The sequence below is a fragment of the Alligator sinensis genome, unplaced genomic scaffold (genome assembly GCF_000455745.1).
Source record: "Alligator sinensis unplaced genomic scaffold, ASM45574v1 scaffold284_1, whole genome shotgun sequence".
Classification (NCBI taxonomy): Eukaryota; Metazoa; Chordata; order Crocodylia; family Alligatoridae; genus Alligator; species Alligator sinensis.
Window position 1 is genome coordinate 1,270,002 of NW_005842105.1, and position 18,161 is coordinate 1,288,162.

The 18,161-nt window shown below is 44.6% G+C and overlaps 1 protein-coding gene and 1 long non-coding RNA gene across 3 annotated transcripts in view; one reads left to right on the plus strand and one right to left on the minus strand.

Annotated features, from left to right (window-relative positions):
* Positions 1–7: 7 nt before the first annotated feature.
* On the plus strand, positions 8–17,710 carry TFB2M (transcription factor B2, mitochondrial). 2 transcript variants are annotated; one of them, XM_006024505.3, is made up of 8 exons: positions 8–193; positions 2,298–2,386; positions 3,579–3,732; positions 4,322–4,470; positions 7,948–8,040; positions 11,153–11,215; positions 12,234–12,382; positions 16,340–17,710. In XM_006024505.3, exons 1-8 carry the CDS (start codon positions 136–138, stop codon positions 16,530–16,532), a joined length of 948 nt encoding a protein of 315 aa, XP_006024567.2. In that variant the 5' UTR covers positions 8–135; the 3' UTR covers positions 16,533–17,710. The 2 variants fall into 2 exon arrangements, with proteins under 2 accessions (XP_006024567.2, XP_025060931.1); XM_025205146.1 differs by having other exon boundaries at positions 51–302; positions 16,340–17,709.
* Positions 17,709–18,161, minus strand: part of LOC106722242 — a 12,168-nt gene continuing 11,715 nt past the window's right edge. The window contains exon 4 of the long non-coding RNA XR_001358085.2: positions 17,709–17,842. This is a non-coding gene — a long non-coding RNA (uncharacterized LOC106722242). The remainder of the gene's footprint in view (positions 17,843–18,161) is intronic.

The window sequence follows — 18,161 nt, forward strand, 5'->3', positions numbered from 1 at the left end:
GGGGGGCTGGGGCGGGAGCTGCAACTGCCGCCGAAGGCCGAGGTGGCGGGGCTGGTGGCGGGGACTGGCGCGGCCCGGGGGCGGCGCTCGTTCATCTCCTGCCCGGCTCTGGCCGGCGCCCTGGCGGGATGCCTGATGGGCGGCGCGGCAGGGCGGCCCAAGCCCGGGCCCGTGGTGCTGGAGTTCGAGCCCGGTGAGCCTCTCCTGGGGGAGGGGGCCAAGCTCCCGAGGCACTGAGTCGCCTCAGGATTGGAAGGAGGGGGGACCAACGAAAGGTCCCCCAGGAGCGCCAGCCTTGCTCGGTGCGTGTGGGCCAACAGTTGGGATAGCGCATCTCCCAGCCAGGGCTTTGCAGCCTGGGCTGGGAAGGCAACGTGTGCGCTGTTCCTGATGAAGTTGTCAGACTTTGTCAGCGCTTGCTCCCGCAGGATGACAGCTGAGTCTTTAGGGAATCTGCAGACTTATTGGGGACTTAGCTGGGGCTGTGTCAGCTCTCCTGTTGGGAGCGAAGCTGGAGGCGCCTGGCTAGAGTAGGTCTTGCCTTTCCGCGTCGGGTCAGACAATTGCCGTCTTTGGGGTCAGGAAGGAATTTAAGCCATGGTCAGATTGGTACGGACCGGGGGGGCGTTGCTTTCCTCTGTAGTAAGGGGCCTGGCCGTCTACCTTGGGGTCTCTTTAGTGTACATTAACAGCATTTCATAGAAGCAGGATGTTGGCTGCTGTGTGTCCCCTACTTTACCTGTGGCAGGTGTGGGTGTTAGGTCTGTGTTGTGTCAGGGTTGACAGTTGTCTTACATAGAGTTTAGATTATATAATGTAGGGGATGGTTTGGACAGAGATGATCTTGCCCCTGGAGGTTCCTCACAGCCCTGTTGCTCCAGGATTCTATGATTCTTGCAGTTTTGCTGGGAGATCCTTGCTCGCCAGTCCTTCACCGTGGTACTAATTCTCACACAGGGTTTCCTTGTTTGTTTGCTCAGTTTGTTTGAGCTGCAGGGTACTCAGGCAGAATCTGTTGTGGCGGGTGGGATAGCATGCCAGTGGGGCTCTACAGCTCTCTGTAGCCAAGGTAGTTTGTTATTTTTCTTCCTCGTTTAGTATTGTGGATCAGCCCTTTGTTGTGGCTAGTGAAAACAGGTCTATATGTCCCAAGCTGTAGGCCTACAGTCACTGAATTACCAGTCATTGGCTCAGGATTTTTGTAGGCGTTATCTTTTCTTGGGCCAACTGCACAGACCTATACAAAGCATTCTCCTTCAGGTCTGAAGGAAGAAGCAAGCACGGCCATGACTAAAAACATTGTGGAGGGCTGTGAAACTGGAGAAGAGAGAAATTCCCATGGGTAGCAGTCAGATAATTGACAGAAGAAAAGACAGTTTGATGGGTAGGATTTTTGGAAGGTTGATTATTGCAAAATTTCCACATTTTGACTTTTCTAAAGATCCTAAATCAAATTCAGTACAGAGCATTAAACTGTGGGGAAAATGACACTATTAACTCAACAAGATGTTCAGTGTGAGAAGAGGGGAGGAATGATTCCTGTTGTTATAAATAAGAGAAAAGGCTGTTTTGGGGATTCCTAACCATCCGTATAAGGTGGATTTTGGAGAAGGCATGTTTGTTGTCATTTTTGTTATTTATTGCAATATTTCAGTTTTAGAAGTTTTTTGACTGATTGATTGACACCATTAATTTCAAAACTTTTGTTTTGTTACATTTCCAGTGAATGCAGACTCACTTTAATTTGTCTTCTTGCTTACACTGTAACCATACAGTCTTCACTCCTGTTCCAAAGTTGCTCAGCCCTACAACAGAAAGCATGTAGATCTGGATTGAAAAATCCACTCGGGCTGGTAGAGCTTGAAGAGAATATTGAAGAATAACTCAAGATAACACCAGATTTGAGAGAGAGAGAAGTATCCTACAAAAAGCACACTTGCATACTTAACATTGCTCACATGTATTTCAGTTGAAGTTAAGTGTGTGTGTGTGTGTGTGCGCACATGCACACAAGTCTTCACAGAATTATGGGGCAAACAACAGTGGTGTGGGGATTAATTCAGCTGTTGCTTTCACCTCATCCACCCTTCCTCAGCAAGGCTCCATAACAGTATATCCAACCCCTGGGTGAAACAGCTCCATGAGTCAGATCTTTGACACCCCAGTATAAAAAGTTTCTACCTTATTGAGGAGTGTGTGTGTGTGTGTGTGTGTGTGTGTGTGCGTGCATTTATGCCACTTGTGTCCTTTTAGAAGCCTACATTAAAGAAAAGCATTAAATATTGTTTTTTCCCTAGGTCCTGGAATCTTGACCCGGACATTGCTTAATGCAGGCACCAGGGTGATAGCTCTAGAGAGTGACATGAATTTTCTTCCAGGTTTGCAGGTATGGGTCTGGTTTCTGGTTTGAGATTTGTATCTCAGAAGTTTGTAGTCAAGTAGAGAAATATGAAATTAACATAACCTCACACATCTGCTTGATTTCCTGCCCCCCACCCTTTTAACATCTGTTAATGTTTCTTGTAGCCTCTCCAGTAAGTATAAATTGGTGGTTCTCAACCTTGTCAGATTTGAGGCATTCCTCAGAAAATGTTAGCTCTTAGCTTTCACTTATTTTTTAACTACAGAAAAATAATAGAGAAATTCTTCCGTTGCAAAAAGCTCAAAAACAGATTGAAATATTTTTGCTGGTATGGATTCCTATTTGGAATCACTGGGTTTATCTTGTGAATCATGCCTAGGTGCTGATGTTGTGTGCCATGCCACAGCACTCATATAAGAATAGCACAGTACCCAGGTTGAGAATCACTGGTATAAATGAAAGACTGAGGGATTTTTTTTTCATGTTGTTTACTCTTTCTGTGGTATAGACAGTCGTTGTCTCTTGTTTGTGTAAGATTTCACATTTGTGGCTTTAAACAGATCAGTCTTTAAACAGATGCTTGTGTAACAATGGGGCTAAAATTCACTTTAAGAAGTCTGTAGGTCAGGGCTTGGCAACCTGTGGCCCACAGGACTAATCCAGCCCCGAGGCAGGTCTGATTTAGCCTGCCAAGGTCCAGTTTGGCACAAGGGATGCTTGGCATGGAGCTATGCCCTGCTGTCCTTTCCCCTCCACAGCACTCTCTGCTGTGGAGGCTGCTACTACTATGTGCTTAGACTTACCCTTGCTGCAGAGAGATGCAAGAGTAAAGCAATTGGTAGTTGAAGTTCTTCACAAGAGTGTTAAGAACAATTAAGAGTTCTTAAGTGTTAAGACAATTAATTTATCATTAGAGTTCTATGAGTTAAATGTGACTTTTGAAACCTTACGGAAGAGTTACTGTCTGGAGAACACATTGTAAAGATCTGATTGAGAAGTTTCCGATGCATCAAGTGTGATGCAAGGCAGATGTACAGAGACAGATGGCCTATATGCAACATTTAAATAGGAGAGTAGTATTTATTAAGATGCATCTTATTTTTGACCAGTACTCAGAGAATCACTTCATTCTAAGTGATTCAGTAAGTGGTTAAATGTATGAATTGGTTGAGATGAAAATGAAAAACTCAGAATCTGATTACACTGTTGCTTTCAGTCCCTAGAGAACAACCTAGATGGACAATTAGAAGTGGTTTATTGCAACTTCTTCAAGTTGGACCCAGGATACCATGGGTGGTCCGAACCACCTATTATGGACTCTGTGGAACTTTTTAAAAAATTGGGCATCTCAGCAGTTCCTTGGACAGCAGGTAAACACTAACATATAAATCCACCAACATTGACCATGCCTAATCCAGACTCATGTGAGCAATTTGGTCCATACCTTGGGGCCTTACTTAATTTGGTTGACATGGAGTAGGTTATGCTGAGACTCTCCCTTGTATATAGATGAGGCTCAAGAAAATTATATGTCCTGGATATAATAATCAATGTCATTTCAAGTTTCTTGGTATTTAGTAAGAGCTAAAATAGTGGTTGTTGAGAGATATCATCTCAAGTGTTTACTCTTCACACCAACTGCTGAAACTTCCTTAGCCTGATGAAACGTTTTTGAACCCGAAAGCTTGCTTAATAACTACTCTCCAACTATTTGGTTTGGTTTAATAAAACATATCAGATTCACCCAAGGAACCTTGTCTACTCTTCTATAAGGATTTAAGGAGTCATCAGCTAGATGCCTTTGGGCCATATGCTAAACCATCCTTGAGTGGGGAACAGTAGCCATACTCTTTAAATAGATTCAGTTTGTGGTGTTTGTAGCTTGCTTAGTAGTGTGTTGAGGTTGTGCAAGTACATGTATTCAATTTTTAAAGATATTTTTGCACATTATCAAAACAGATGTACCTGTAAAAATTTTTGGAATCGTCCCACAAGGAAAGGAAAGGAATTTGCTGTGGAAGCTTATATATGCCTTATATGAGTGCCGTTCAATATACCATTGTGGAAGAGTAGAACTGAACATGATTATGAGTGAGAAAGAGTACAAGGTATGTACAAGAGATTTTACTGGCAGTGAAGAGAACTGGATGCTTCTCAGAAAATTAAAACAGTTTGTCATCGTGTTGCTTTACAGTTTTTTCTTAGGCATATTTTTGTAACAAGAGGGGCAAAAATAATTTCTCTCTCCAGCTTCTATATGAAATAACTTGATCTGTGTCAACACAATTTTTTTGTAAACAACAATACAAGTTTGAGGACTCTTTACATGTCTGTGTGTATGAGAGAGAGAGAGAGAGACTGTTTCCTATGAGTTTTCGTTATGTCTTTGAATTTAGTAGCACAAAGGTGCATCAAAGAGCAGTCAATTATTCCAGATATTTACATAATATAAAGATAGAACACATGCTTTTAATTGTTTTTAAAATTAAAAGCATGTGTTAAAAACTATGCAAGACAGGTCAAGTGGAAGAGGAATTCAAACTCATAATGTGGTTATTAAATAACATGGTTTCTGACAGGGTCTGCATCATCAACTCGAGAAAATTCTTTGCATTGTCAAAATAGAAATTGTGTATTGAAGCAGAATACAGCATCAACCATTTTTTTTTTTTTCAAATTATGCAGAAAACATTACATATGTATTTAGGAATGTAATCTCGCTATAATGATGCACTCACTCCTGCCTTTGCCTAGTTCAGGAATAACTGAAACATTTGTTTTCTTTCTGAAAGTTGTTTGACCTGTAATATTGGATTGAATGGACAGTTTGCCCAAGATGTGTTCACTTTCATACAGTCATGTGGCTCTGTTTTTAACAAATTAAATCCTAGGACCCCAGCAGATGTTAAAATAATAGCACATTTGGCATTTGGGATCTGAGGAATTTTATGCCCCATTCCAGATATCATTCCTCAGATCCCAATTGTGCCACTCCTGAGGCCAAACCTGTCCTGCAGATTGGGAAGTCAGCAATTATGTTGAGGCTGCCTCAGGATCTGGCTGCATCAGGATCTAGCATGAGACAGCCCTGGGGTGTAGGATGCAATGGCCCTCTTTCTTGAACCTGGGATGGATTCATTTTAGCGTGGCTCCAGCTGGGCTCAGGGTTGCTCTGTGCCCAATCCTGATTTGGATAGCCAAGTTATACCTTATCTGTGGAACATCTTTGTGGCTGGTTTGTCATTTTATGGCACCATAAATTAGATGAACATGTGGTATGTCACAATTTATTGTCCCTGGATTGGGCCTTAAAAGTAACATGTGCTAAGCCCTCTGTTTATACTGACAGTATGATTCTCCCTATTAGAAATAGTGCTTATTTGAATATAAAAATGAAATCTACTTGCTGTCAGTTAAACTGTATCCAAAATTGGAGCCATCTTTTGAATTTCCTTGTTCTTTTATTGTAGACTCTTTCATATCTGAAAGTCAACTAGTGAAAGGCAAGATGGAAATTCATATACAATTTAATTCAGCATTTAATTTTGTAGATTTAAAAATATTGATATAAAACAAAGGCGCTTAGATGACACTGGGCGCATCTTACACGTTCATTAATGTGCTTTTGTATTGCACATTAAGTTTAGTACCTCTAATATGAGGCACTACATAAAGGCTCTTTAGGCTGCTCTAATGCACAGTAGCAAAAATGAATGCCTTTTTAGTGAGACTTAATGCGCGCTAGATCAATTCTGCTGTACATTAGCATATTAGCACTGCTTTCATAGTTGGTAGGGTCGGAAGGGACCTGAGCAGATCATCAAGTCTGAACCCCTGCCATAGCAGGAAAGAGTACTGGGGTCAAACGACCCCGGCAAGGTGTTCATCCAGCCTCCTCTTAAAGACCCCCAGGGTAGGAGCCAGCACCACTTCTCTTGGAAGTTAGTTCCAGATCCTAGCTGCCCTGACAGTGAAGTAGCGCCTCCTGATGTCTAGCCTGAATCTACCCTCTGCCAGCTTGTGACCGTTATTTCTAGTCGCTCCTGGTAATGCTCAGGGGAACAGGGACTCCCCCAATGCCTGCTGCTCCCCTCTGACTAGTTTGTAAACGGCCACTAGATCCCCCCTCAGCCTTCTCTTGTGGAGGCTGAATAGGTTCAGGTCCTGTAGCCTCTCATCGTAGGGCCTGCCCTGCTGCCCCCTGATCATGCAAGTGCCTCTCCTCTGGACCCTCTCCATGTTGTCCACATCCCTCCTGAAGTGCGGCGCCCAGAACTGGGCACAGTACTCCAACTGCAGCCTGACCAGTGCTGCATAGAGGGGGAGGATCACCTCCTTGGACCTGCTTGAGATGCATCTGTGGATGCATGACAAGGTAGGGTTGGCCTTCCTGACCGCATCTCCACACTGTCAGCCCATATTCATTTTGGCATCAATAATGACTCCAAGATCCTTTTCTGCCTCTGTACTGACAAGAAGGGAGTTCCCCAGTGTGTAGGTCTGCTGCTGGTTCCCCCTCCCCAGGTGCAGTACCTTGCACTGCATCGTATTGTCAGTGTTGAAACCCATCTTGTTCTCATCCGCCCACCCCTGTAGCCTGTCTAGATCCGATTGCAGCCTATTCCTCCCTTCTAGTGTGCCCACTTCTCCCCACAACTTAGTGTTGTCTGTGAATTTGAACAGGGTGCTTTTTACCCCCTCACCCAAGTCACTGATGAAGATTTTGAACAGTGCAGGCCCAAGGTCCTGCGGAACCCCACTGCCCACATCCCTCCAGGTTGAATAAGACCCGTCCACCACCACTCTCTGGGTGCGGCCCTCCAGCCAGTTAGTGACCTATTTGACTGTGTAGGTGTCGCCGCCACAGTCCCCTAGTTTTTTAATGAGAATCGGGTGAGAGACAGTGTCAAAGGCCTTCCTAAAGTCCAGAAAGACTATGTCCACTGCTACCCCTACATCTAAATATTTTGTAACCTGGTCATAGAAGGCTACCAGGTTGGTCTGACAGGACCTGCCTCTAAGGAACCTGTGTTGGTTGCCCCTAAGCATAATCTTCTCTGCTGGCCCGTCGTGGACATGCGCCAGGATAATTCTCTCAAAAAGCTTACCCAGGATCGAGGTAAGACTAACTGGCCTATAGTTTCCTCCTTCCTCCCTTTTTTGAAAATGGGAACCACATTGGCCCTTTTCCAGTCCTCTGGCACCACACCAGAGCACCATGAGTGCTCGTAAAGCCGTGCCGGGGTCCCGCAATGACCTCTGCTAATTCCCTCAGCACTCTGGTGATTGTCAGGACCAGCTTTTTCTGTGATGTTTTAATGCGAAGTAGAATAGGCTACTGCACATTAAAGCTCACTTGTAGACACACCCACCAAGACTTTCTCGTATTGTTTTCTAGGACAGACGCTTAAAATAGTGGGTGGTGCAACTTGTAGAACACCAAATACACCTTCAGACAGAGAATTGACCTTGGGCTCTTACAATTAACTATGACATTTGAGTTGAACCTTTTCCAATTGCCTTTATAAGGATTTTGGAATAAATAGGTATAGAACTAGTCTTGTGTATTCTTGTCATTCTTCCAGGTATTAACTGCAAAACCTGGAGAACAAATGAGGAGGTATCAAGCATTAAGTGTACTTTGGCAAACAGGATGTGAAATTCAGCTCCTGCACATGGTGAGTTTTCTGTGTTAACTTTCTGATGTAAATGCTTTTTATAGTACACAGCCTTCTGAAATGACTGCTTGTTTGTTTTCTGTATTGAAAATGCTTTTATAGGAATGCGCCTCATAGTTAACGATCTGTCAGCATTTTCTTTAGACTAATATTTTCATGATTTACCACAGTCAATACTAGATACAAGGGAGAATGAATGACAGGTAGCAGGGAGAAAAAAACCCAGAATGAATAAATAGGAGGACATTGTAAATGAACCATGATGTACCTGAACAGCATGAGCAAGGCTTTGCCTTATTGGTATGTCTGCATTGCATAGTGCAGTGCTATACAGAGATACCTGATGGAACTGTAAATCAGCTGACTTAAGTAGAAGTTATATCTATGTTAGTATTGGTGGAGTGCCAGGCTAATACGGCTATACTGCTCCCACTACCTTAGATCTGTTTGTAATGTGAGATGTCACGGGATCTAAGTATGGGTATTTCAGTTTTTTGCCAAAGTCAGCGTGATGGTGCTCTCCTTAGCACCTTTTGACAGTGTTCTGTCTCTCACCGTTCCTTTTCTGGTAATCTTTCTTGATGTGTCGGAACATTTTACACTCACCTTCAGCAACTGCTCCAGATTTTTTAGGCTTGCTATCTATATTATCTCTTGCTTTTTACTGCTCTGAGAAGTAAAATTTGTTTTGTAATATTTTTAACTGAACCAGCTATATAATTAGGAGAGATACCAGGCAAGCTTTCGGGTATAAAATACCCTTTCTCAGGTCTGGGAATGAAGCAGATATAGTCTAAGCTTAAAAACCAGTACATTCTCTTCGTTTTTGGTGAGGCCAATGTTTGATCTGGTGTGTTTCCCTTTATCACATAATTAGATGGGCCTCACTTACTTAGACTAGGATCTTTTTTTGGTCTGGAAATCAGCTGTAGATGCAGCTTCTATGGCAGTGTCCTGGCTTCTTCCTGGGTGTAACCAAGACTTGATTTCTGCTGAGAGACTGTATTGGCGTGAGCAAAATACGGCTCATGGGCCAGATCGAGCCTGCCAGGCAATTTTATTCAGCCCTTGGGCAGGTGCCTACCACTTCAATGTATCTGGCCTGGCCCCGGGCTGCCCCTGCTGTGCTTACATGGGGTCAAGCCCCGCTCATTCATGCAGGAGCAGCACATCATGCTCCCACCCTCACCTGACCCTTGCCTCACAGGTGGGGGAGTGGTGGCAGTGGGAGGAGGGATGGAGGGGCAGGTAGGCAGAAAGGTAGGGAAGCAGCAGGGGAAAAGCCACAGCGGTGGTGGGGGAAGTGATGGCAGCAGGGGGTAGGAGTGGTGGTAACAGCAGTGGCAGACGGGCAAGAGCAAAGCGGGAGCTGCACGGGGGCAGGGGGCCTGTGCTGGTGCTGGCAGGGGCCCAGGGTGAGGTGGCAGGAGCACTGAGCCCAGGCTTGTGGGGGCGTGGGGTCTTCCTGGCTCCATCTCATGGGGCTTGCACACAGTTCCCAGGTTCTCCACCTGAGCTGCACACCTCTGGGGAGAGCCCCTCATGATGGAGCCGGTGGCCTGGCCTCACGCACTGCTACACACAGGTTATGGGGAATGGCGGGGAGCTCCACGCTGTGGAGCTGGACTAGCTCTGCCCCTTTCTTGCTGCCCCAGCCAATCATGAGGCTGGCTTCATGAGGCAGGGCTTGGGCACGTGAGCCCCATGCAATGGAGCTGGCAGCCCAGCTACGTGCAGTCCTGGGATTTGTAGGGATTATGGATCTCCAGGGAGCTCCTGCTGCTGCTGCTGCTGGCAGCAGGGGCTGTGTGCAATGGAAGGGGGGGGGGGGGATGTTTTGTAAGGGAGCCCCGTACATATCCCATGCACATGCACCCACACCCCCGTGCACACCCCAACCGCCCCCCACACCCACTCCCAGCCACCCTCACCACACACACACCATAGACCCCTCACAAATGCCATATCCACCCACACATCCCCACAAATACACCTCCTACAAGCCCCCCCCACACACACACCTACCTACAGACCCATACCTACCTACCCTCACCCCCCCATCCCCACATAAATTCCATACACACTCCCACACCGTCCCCCACAGCCCACATACACCCCCTCACACGCACATCCACAGTCCCCACAAAACCCATATACTCCCACATCCCTCCCCTCCCCCCAAATATATATAGGAGTAAGACTTCATTTTGAGCTATTATGCAATCACCTCTATATACATGAAGCAAACACACAAATCTCACACACTTTTTTTTTAAATAAAATTAAGATATGTTATTGTAGATCTTTGATTTTTAGTATATAAATTGATTTTTTTCCGGTTCCAAGATTTCAAACCCTGTTCCCAAAAGGAGTACTTCCAGTGGCAAAGTTCAGGGGTTAGGGTCAGGACTTCCAGTCTCAAGATGGTGACCGGGGGGGAGGCACCTGTTAAGGGGCAAGGCTACCCTTGTGGCCCTCGGCTGCTCACCTCAGGAGGGCATGGGGGGTGTGTGCCTCTAGATGTGTGCATGGGACAAGGGCAGGCTGTTGCTGTGGGCTAGAGGTAGGGCCAGTGCCAGGCTCTTCCCAGTGTGGGGCTGGGCTGTGCTGGGGTGGGCAGTGGCAGCCCTGGGAGCAGGGAATACAGTGAACTTTAAAGTGGCTGGAGCCCCCCCCCCCCAACCCCCCGTGCTGTCACTGCCTGCCCTGAGTGCAGCCACAGCCCAACCCCTCTGCCAGGAAGAGCTTGGTGCAGCCTCAGCCTGCAGGTGCAGCCTAGCCTCACCCAGCACACAGTTCCAGGGGCACACTCTCTCCCTCACCCTGGGGGCCGTGATCTGCCCCTTGCCTCACAACAGACTTACCAGCGAGATGCTGCTCGGCTGCACTCCTAGCCACCTCTGTGCTGCGCTGCGGCTGCGCGTGTGCATGGGGCATTTATCTGCAACATTATCAGCCACATCAGCCAAAAAAGCTGATGGCCGATGATGTCAATTTTCCTTATATTGGTGCTGATACAATATGGGACCGATGCATTGGTTTACCTCTATTAAAAATAAATTATGAAGTCTTGTCAAGATATTTTAACTGTTAAGCTTTTTCTTCTTCCCAGGAGCCTCGGTCCTCATTTTTAACTAATTCAAAAACTCCAAGATTGCCAAGACCAGGGAGCCAGGTAAGATTAATTCTTTGACTTTTTTTCTTTAGAGATTTTTGTTTAGATGCAAAGAAGTCTGATATTTTTAGGCAAGTTTTACAAGTTTAAATAAGAAAATTTACTAGTCCCATTTCATTGGAAATGTTTTTATTTAAATGTTGCTTTGATTTACTGAAAACTCATATGCGATGTGTTCTCTACGTAAGAAGGCAAATGCAGAATTGTGACTAAATAAAAGTGGAACTGAACACAACTAATTTTTTTTTATTATCCTAGGTGGGAGAAAATGCAGCAAGTCTATGAACTAGATATTGAAAAGATCCATTGGATCATATATATGCATTGCTGCTAGTGCAAAAAAATCTTTGATTTAACGAAAAAAAACTTTATATGCTTGGGTTACATGATAGTTTTAGCAAAAGTTACACTCCAGTTTTCCACATTCAGGCAGATAACTTAAATGAGTTAGACTGCTATAAGACCACAAGGAACTGGCCCTGTATTAGTCTGATATCCTGCGAAGCACTGATCATATAACATTGTCTAATACTTTATGCATCTAGCCTAAATTTCTATCTGAGATGTAGCATATATTTTTAAATGTTAAGTGATAGAAAATTCCATGTATCCTTAGGTTAGAAGTGTCAAAGATTAGGCCCACAGGTTGGATCTGGCCCCGGTGTTGCCTGTTGGCCTCAGAGTTGACCTACATGTTCCATTTGGTACATGCTGCATGTGGAGCTAGCCCAGGACATGCACTGCATGCGAGGCTGGCCCTGCACCCTGTGGGCCAGATGAGTTTGAGGTCCTTGCTTGTGAATTATTCTAGTGAATACTGTTTTGAGTTTTTTGGGGGTTTTTTTATTGCAACCTCTTTCTAGGTGAGCATCACCTTCAGACAAGACTTTTTCTATTAAATTAGAGTTGCTTTACTTTCAGAAATCACTACATAAATGAAAAACAATACTTGTATTGACAACTGAAGCTTCATAGTGACCTTGATTTTACTAGCTTAATTCTTTCTTTCCTTTTGCAGATAACAAATGACCATTTATGTTTAGTACGAATGACTCCCCGAAGGAATTTATTTACAGGTGCTATGACAGATGCTACTTCATTAACTTTTATCATGATGGTAAAACAGTGTCTTATTAAGCAGAAGTCTAAACTAATTGATATAATAAAGTAAGTATAAGGAAGAATTGGATTTACTATTTTTTTTATAGCAGACAAGTAACAGGGAAAATATTGAAGCATTTGTAATGGAATATTTCTTTGCTCTCTCAGTTCAATTTAGTATTCATAGAATCATAGAAAATTAGAGTTGGAAGGGACCTCAGGAGGTCATCTAGTCCAACCTCCTGCTCAAGCCAGGACTGTCCCCAACTAGATCATCCTAGCCAAGGCTTTGTAACTAGTCTTAAAAACCTCCAAGAATTAGAGAGTCTGCCAATGCTCAGAAAGGTTGTAATGTGTAGGGGATGCACACAGGTGCACGTGCACCCCCTGAGTTTGGCGGTGCAACCCCTGTGAAAAATGCTGTTGATGCTGCCAGTGGCGCGTGCGGGTGGTCACCGCCAAATAGAGGGGAATATTCACTTCCCTTGGCCTGCTGGCAGCGCTCCTCCCAATGCAGCCCAGTATGCCTTTAGCCTTCTTGGCAACAAGGGCACACTGCTGGCTCATATTTAGCTTACTGTCCACTGTAACTTCTAGGTCCTTTTTTGCAGCCTGTACTGGTGCATGGGATTGTTCCATCCTAAGGGCAGAGCTTTGCCCTTGGCCTTGTTGAACCTTATGAGATTCCTTTTGGCCCAGTCCTCCGATTTGTCTAGGTCACTCTGAATCCTAGCCCGACCTTCCAGCATATCTATTACTCCCCCCAGCTTGGTGTCATCTGCAGACTTGCTGAGGGTGCATCTTCCAAGTCGTTGAACAAAACCAGCCCCAGGACTGACCCCTGTGGCACTCCACTTGATACGGGCTGTGAAGTAGATCTTGAGCTATTGATTACTACCCTCTGAGCCCAATGCTCCAGACAGTTTTCTATCCACCTTGCAGTCCATTCATCCAGCCCATACGTCCTTAGATTGCCTGTAAGGCTGTAGTGGGAGACTGTATCCAAAGCCTTGCTAAAATCACATCCACCTCCACTGGTCTCCCCACATCCACAGAGCCAGTCATCTCATCAAAGAAAGGAGCCAAGTTAGTCAGGCATGACTTGCCCTTGGTGAATCCATGCTGACTGTTCCTTTTCACCTTTTCCAAGTGCTTAGAAATGGATTCCTTGAGGATCTGCTCCATGATTTTCCAGAGACTGAGTGGAGGCTGACCAGTCTGCAGTTCCTCGGATCCTCCTTTTTCCCTTTCTTAACTATGGGCACTATGTTTGCCCTTTTCCAATCATCTGGGACCTCTCCTGATCACCATGAATTTTCAAAGTTGATGGCTAGCAGCTCTGCAGTCAAATCAGTCAACTTCCTCAGCACCCCTGGGTGCATCTAGTCTGGCCCCATGGACTTGTATATATCCAGCTTTTCTAAATAGTTCCTAACCTGTTTTTCACCACTGTTGACTGCTCACCTCCTCCCCCGAACTGGGCTGCCAGGTGCAATAGTGTGATCCTGCCTATGAAGACTAAGGTGAAAAAGGCATTAAGTACTTCAGCCCTTTCTGCATCCTCTGACACTAGGTTGCCTCCCCCATTCAATAAGGGACCCACATTTTCCCTGATCTTCCTCTTGTTACTGACATACTTGTAGAAACCCTTCACATCTCTTGCTAGCTGCAACTCCAATTGTGCTTTGGCCTTCCTGATTTCATCCCTGCATGCCCGAGCAATACTCTTATACTCCTCCCTAGTTGTTTATCCAAGTTTCCTCTTCTCACAAGCTCCTGTATTGTAATTTAGTTCACTGAAGAGTTCCCTGCTAAGCCAAGCTGGTCTTTTGCCATACTTGCCTAGTCTTTCTTCACATCAGGATGGTTTGTTCCTGCACTCTCAGTAAGGCTTCTTGAAAGTATAGCCAGCTCTCCTGGGCTTCTCTTCTCAGAGTGGCTTCCCAGGGGATCCTGCCCATGAGTTCCCTGAGCGAGTCAGAGTCTGCATTTCTGAAGTCCAGGGTCCTTTCTCTGCTGCTCTCTATCCTTCCTTTCCTTAGGATCCTGAACTCAATTATCTTGTGGTCACTGCTGCCCAAGGTGCCATCTTTTAGTACATTCACCACCATTTCTTCCCTGTTTGTGAGCAGTGGGTCAAGAAGAGCATAGCCCCTGGTTGGCTGCTCCAGCACTTGCACCAGGAAGCTGTCCCCAGAACTCCTCAAAAACTTCCTGGATTGCCTGGAAAAATTGTTCTTTGCAAACTTTCAGGCACAAATATCCTTCTTCAGGCATTGGAGAGAATCTGCTAAAGGTAGGGTGTTTGTGCCCAAAAGCTTGCAAAGAACAATTTTTCCAACTATTTAATTGATCTAATAAAAGAAATTATGTTTACCCAAAGAACCTTGTCTGCCTGTGTCCTTAGACCAACACAGCTACAACCAACAACAGTGTATTGCTTGCACACTGCTGTATTGCCCTCCCCACATGTCAGAATGATTGAAGTCCCCCATGAGAACCAGGGCCTGTGATTAAAAAACTATAAGCTGTTCTTCAGAGTGATCAGAATAGAAAAAGATGCCTTTTTTTTTCCTAACCTGGTTTACAAGCATTGTTTGCACAACTGTACTCAGTTAAAGTGATGGAAAGTTGAAGTTTGGCAAGGATATACTGTGATTATAAGACATTCCCCCCCAATAATTTGATTCTATATATATGGAAAAGTTACTAATTTATTATAATTTTCCGGGTACAGAATTTGAGGTTTGCCTCGAATTTGTCCCCTTCCCACTGCTACAGCAGAGAGAATAATTTCTGGGAGCCAGGTAGCTGCTTTGCTCTGTGCTTCCCCCTAACTTTTTTCCCCTGGCAGCCCCTTCTCTCTATCCTTACTGTCAGACCCTGCTCACCCATCACACGTAGAAGTGAGGAACAAATTTGAAAACAATAACTTTGAAAGTAAACATGGTTGTAGCAATTTGCATTTAGCAACATACACTTAATTAATTCAGGACTGATACATTACCTTTTTTTGAAACCTGCAAGTTTTAGCACAGGTACTCCTTAAACACACTTTTGGTTTTCTCAGCCTCATGTGGGCTAAGATCAACTGTAGCAGCAATTACCTACTTAAATGTAGTATAAACTGCATGATAGGAGTCCAAGTCCAAGGGCTACGTAGTTCATTGGGCTGGGTCCAGAGTCACCTGTATTTCAAGCCATGGTAACCCCACAACTCAGCAGTGCTCAGCTATGTTGTGTACTCCAGACACCCTCCACAAAAAATCCAAGTGCTCATTAGCTCTCCCACTCATGACTAGAAGTGGCTGTTTTTGTCACAAGTCCTGGGGTGCTCCAAAAACTTACATGCAGATGAATCACAGGGGAGGCTAATCCAGCTTCACCTCATGGAGGGCGGGGCCACAGTGATTGTATGTGGCAGACTGAGAGGGGGATGACAGAGGGATTCTGGGTGGGTGGACTGTTTGGGGCCCTGTTTGTTGACTTCTGCCAGACATTTAAGGTGAGTGAAGAAACAGGAATGATTGAAAACGGGTAAGAAAGACACAGTTCAGGTATGGGAGTGAAAAGGAAGTCAAAATGTATAGTGTTGTAGCTTACTATGACTTGAAAAGAGTCAGCGGTTGGGGGGAGGAACTTTGCTTAATAGGCACTACCATGTATTTTATTCAGATGGGTTACATTAACCTATCCTTGCCTTATTGGCTAAAATCAAATGTAGTGTTTTTGGCACCAAAGGAAGGGTGCTAGAGCTGCTGTGGTTTTCCTGGGGTGGGCCTGGTATTGCAGTATCTTCAGGCCTGATGTTAATTTCCTGTGAAGGGAACATGTGCCAGTTTTTTAACACTGAGATTCTGGTCTCAGTATTCGTAGAAGACAACTGGTGTTGCACAGGGGAGTTGTCATTGACATCTAGGAGCTGGGAAAGAATGAAGTGAGCCCAAATATGAGTTCTATATTTTGTTGTTTCTAACTGAAAGAAATTGCACATTGTGATTTTTACTTTGTTTTGTGTTTCAGCACATGGAACCTGGGCAATGGGTATAAAGTTTTAGAGCAGTTAGAAATACCAGAAAACATTTTAACAGGCCATTTGTACCCAGAAGAGTACAGGGGCATTTTTGAAGTTCTGGACCGGTCTCTAGAGTTTGATAGAAGCTTGCTGTTTAATGACGTCTTTAAAAATACTAGGAACAGATCTTTCGTATTCTAAGACTTCTCATCAAGTCACAAGTTCTTTATTCAGGGAGTGCGTGATGATACAAAGGACAAGAATAACCTCCAAAATCTCAGAATCCCATTGGTTAAGGGTAAGTGTTGTCTTGTGCACAAACCAGAGGAATATTTACTTGAAACACAACAGTCTGTCCACTGATGTCATAATATGGAACTGACAGTCATTTCTCTAGTGAGGATGGGACTAAAGTCAAACTCTGAATCTTCTCCAGCAACATAATGGCAATGGTTACTGCTTTTGTAAACACCATGTAACATAATCTGCCTCTGATGTCACTTATGCTGTTTTTGCTACATATAAAAATGTAACAGACCAATTATATTTTTTTGTAGTTTGCATTTGGTTAGCAGATGACTTGATTGTTAATATTTTCTCAGTGACCGAAAATGTCTTTACCAGTTTTACAAATTTAAGATCTGTCTTCTTTCTCCCTGGCCAAAAGAATTTACAGCCTAAAACTAACTTTGCATGAAATTAATAGTAAACAAAGGAATGAGGGTTAATGCGGGACAGGAGGATGGCAACAAGCAATGTGGCAGCTGGGATTAGTTGTGTGTGTGCACACACGTGCACACACCTTGCTTTTAATGTAGGTTCTGTGTTCCTTTAGGTATGATTCAAGAGGGGTAATTCATTATTTTTTCTTTTGAAAATTCAAAATGTTGGCCAGTGTCTAGTACCCATACAAATCAGGCCTAGGTGCATAGAAACTTTGCCAGTATGTTTACATTATAATTTTTCACTGGTACCTTGACTGTTTTGTAGACTGTAAAAATTGTTTCCTCCCTATAATCCTTCTCCATTGTGTGATTTGTTTAAATGTGTAATATGTGTATAGATAAAAATCCACAGCTGATTTTAAAATGCACTTCTTAGCCCGTGTCTTTAATAAAGAGCTGTTCAGCTGGTAGCATGGAGGCTTGTGGAGCTTGTAGACATTGCTGCTAGTCATTGCGTTGGCATGGCTCCAGATTCCAGGGGGTGAACGCTGATGCAGCTTGATGACTTCCACCACCACCCCAAGTGCTTGCCACCATATTCAGGGTCTCAGGGCCTTGCTGCCAGAGGTGGATCATCTGGTCCTTGAGGATTCCTGTGGTCTCAATCTGACCTGCAGGGCCAAATAAGTGGACATCCCTGCCTTAATACAATCTCCCCCTAACTTCTTTGCTCCAATGTACTGTATTCAGCTGCCTCCTCCCTTCCCCTCTGCATTTGGGAGAGATGAGGTCACTGGTCTTCTGTCTATGGAGTGAGGCGATGTCAAGGACATTTCTTGTGCATATCTAAATGGAAAAGAGGAATGTTTAAAACGTTAGCTGTCACTCCATGTCTGGGGAGTTGTGCCTCTTGTACCTCTCCTAGTGACCAAGTAGATACATTTCTACCCCCACCTTAGCAATTACAGGAATGCAGTGCTACAGAGAAATGCTTCCTTTTGTTGTGCACACGCCACTTGCTAGAAAATCTAGGGTTGCTTTTGGCATGTGCTTTGGGATGCTCTCAGAATCTGTCTTGAATAAGTTCTTGAGAACGGCATTGGGTACTCCTGCACTGCTGTCTTGGTGACTGGGCTACATTTTTTCAGCTTGCAGAACAGGAGTG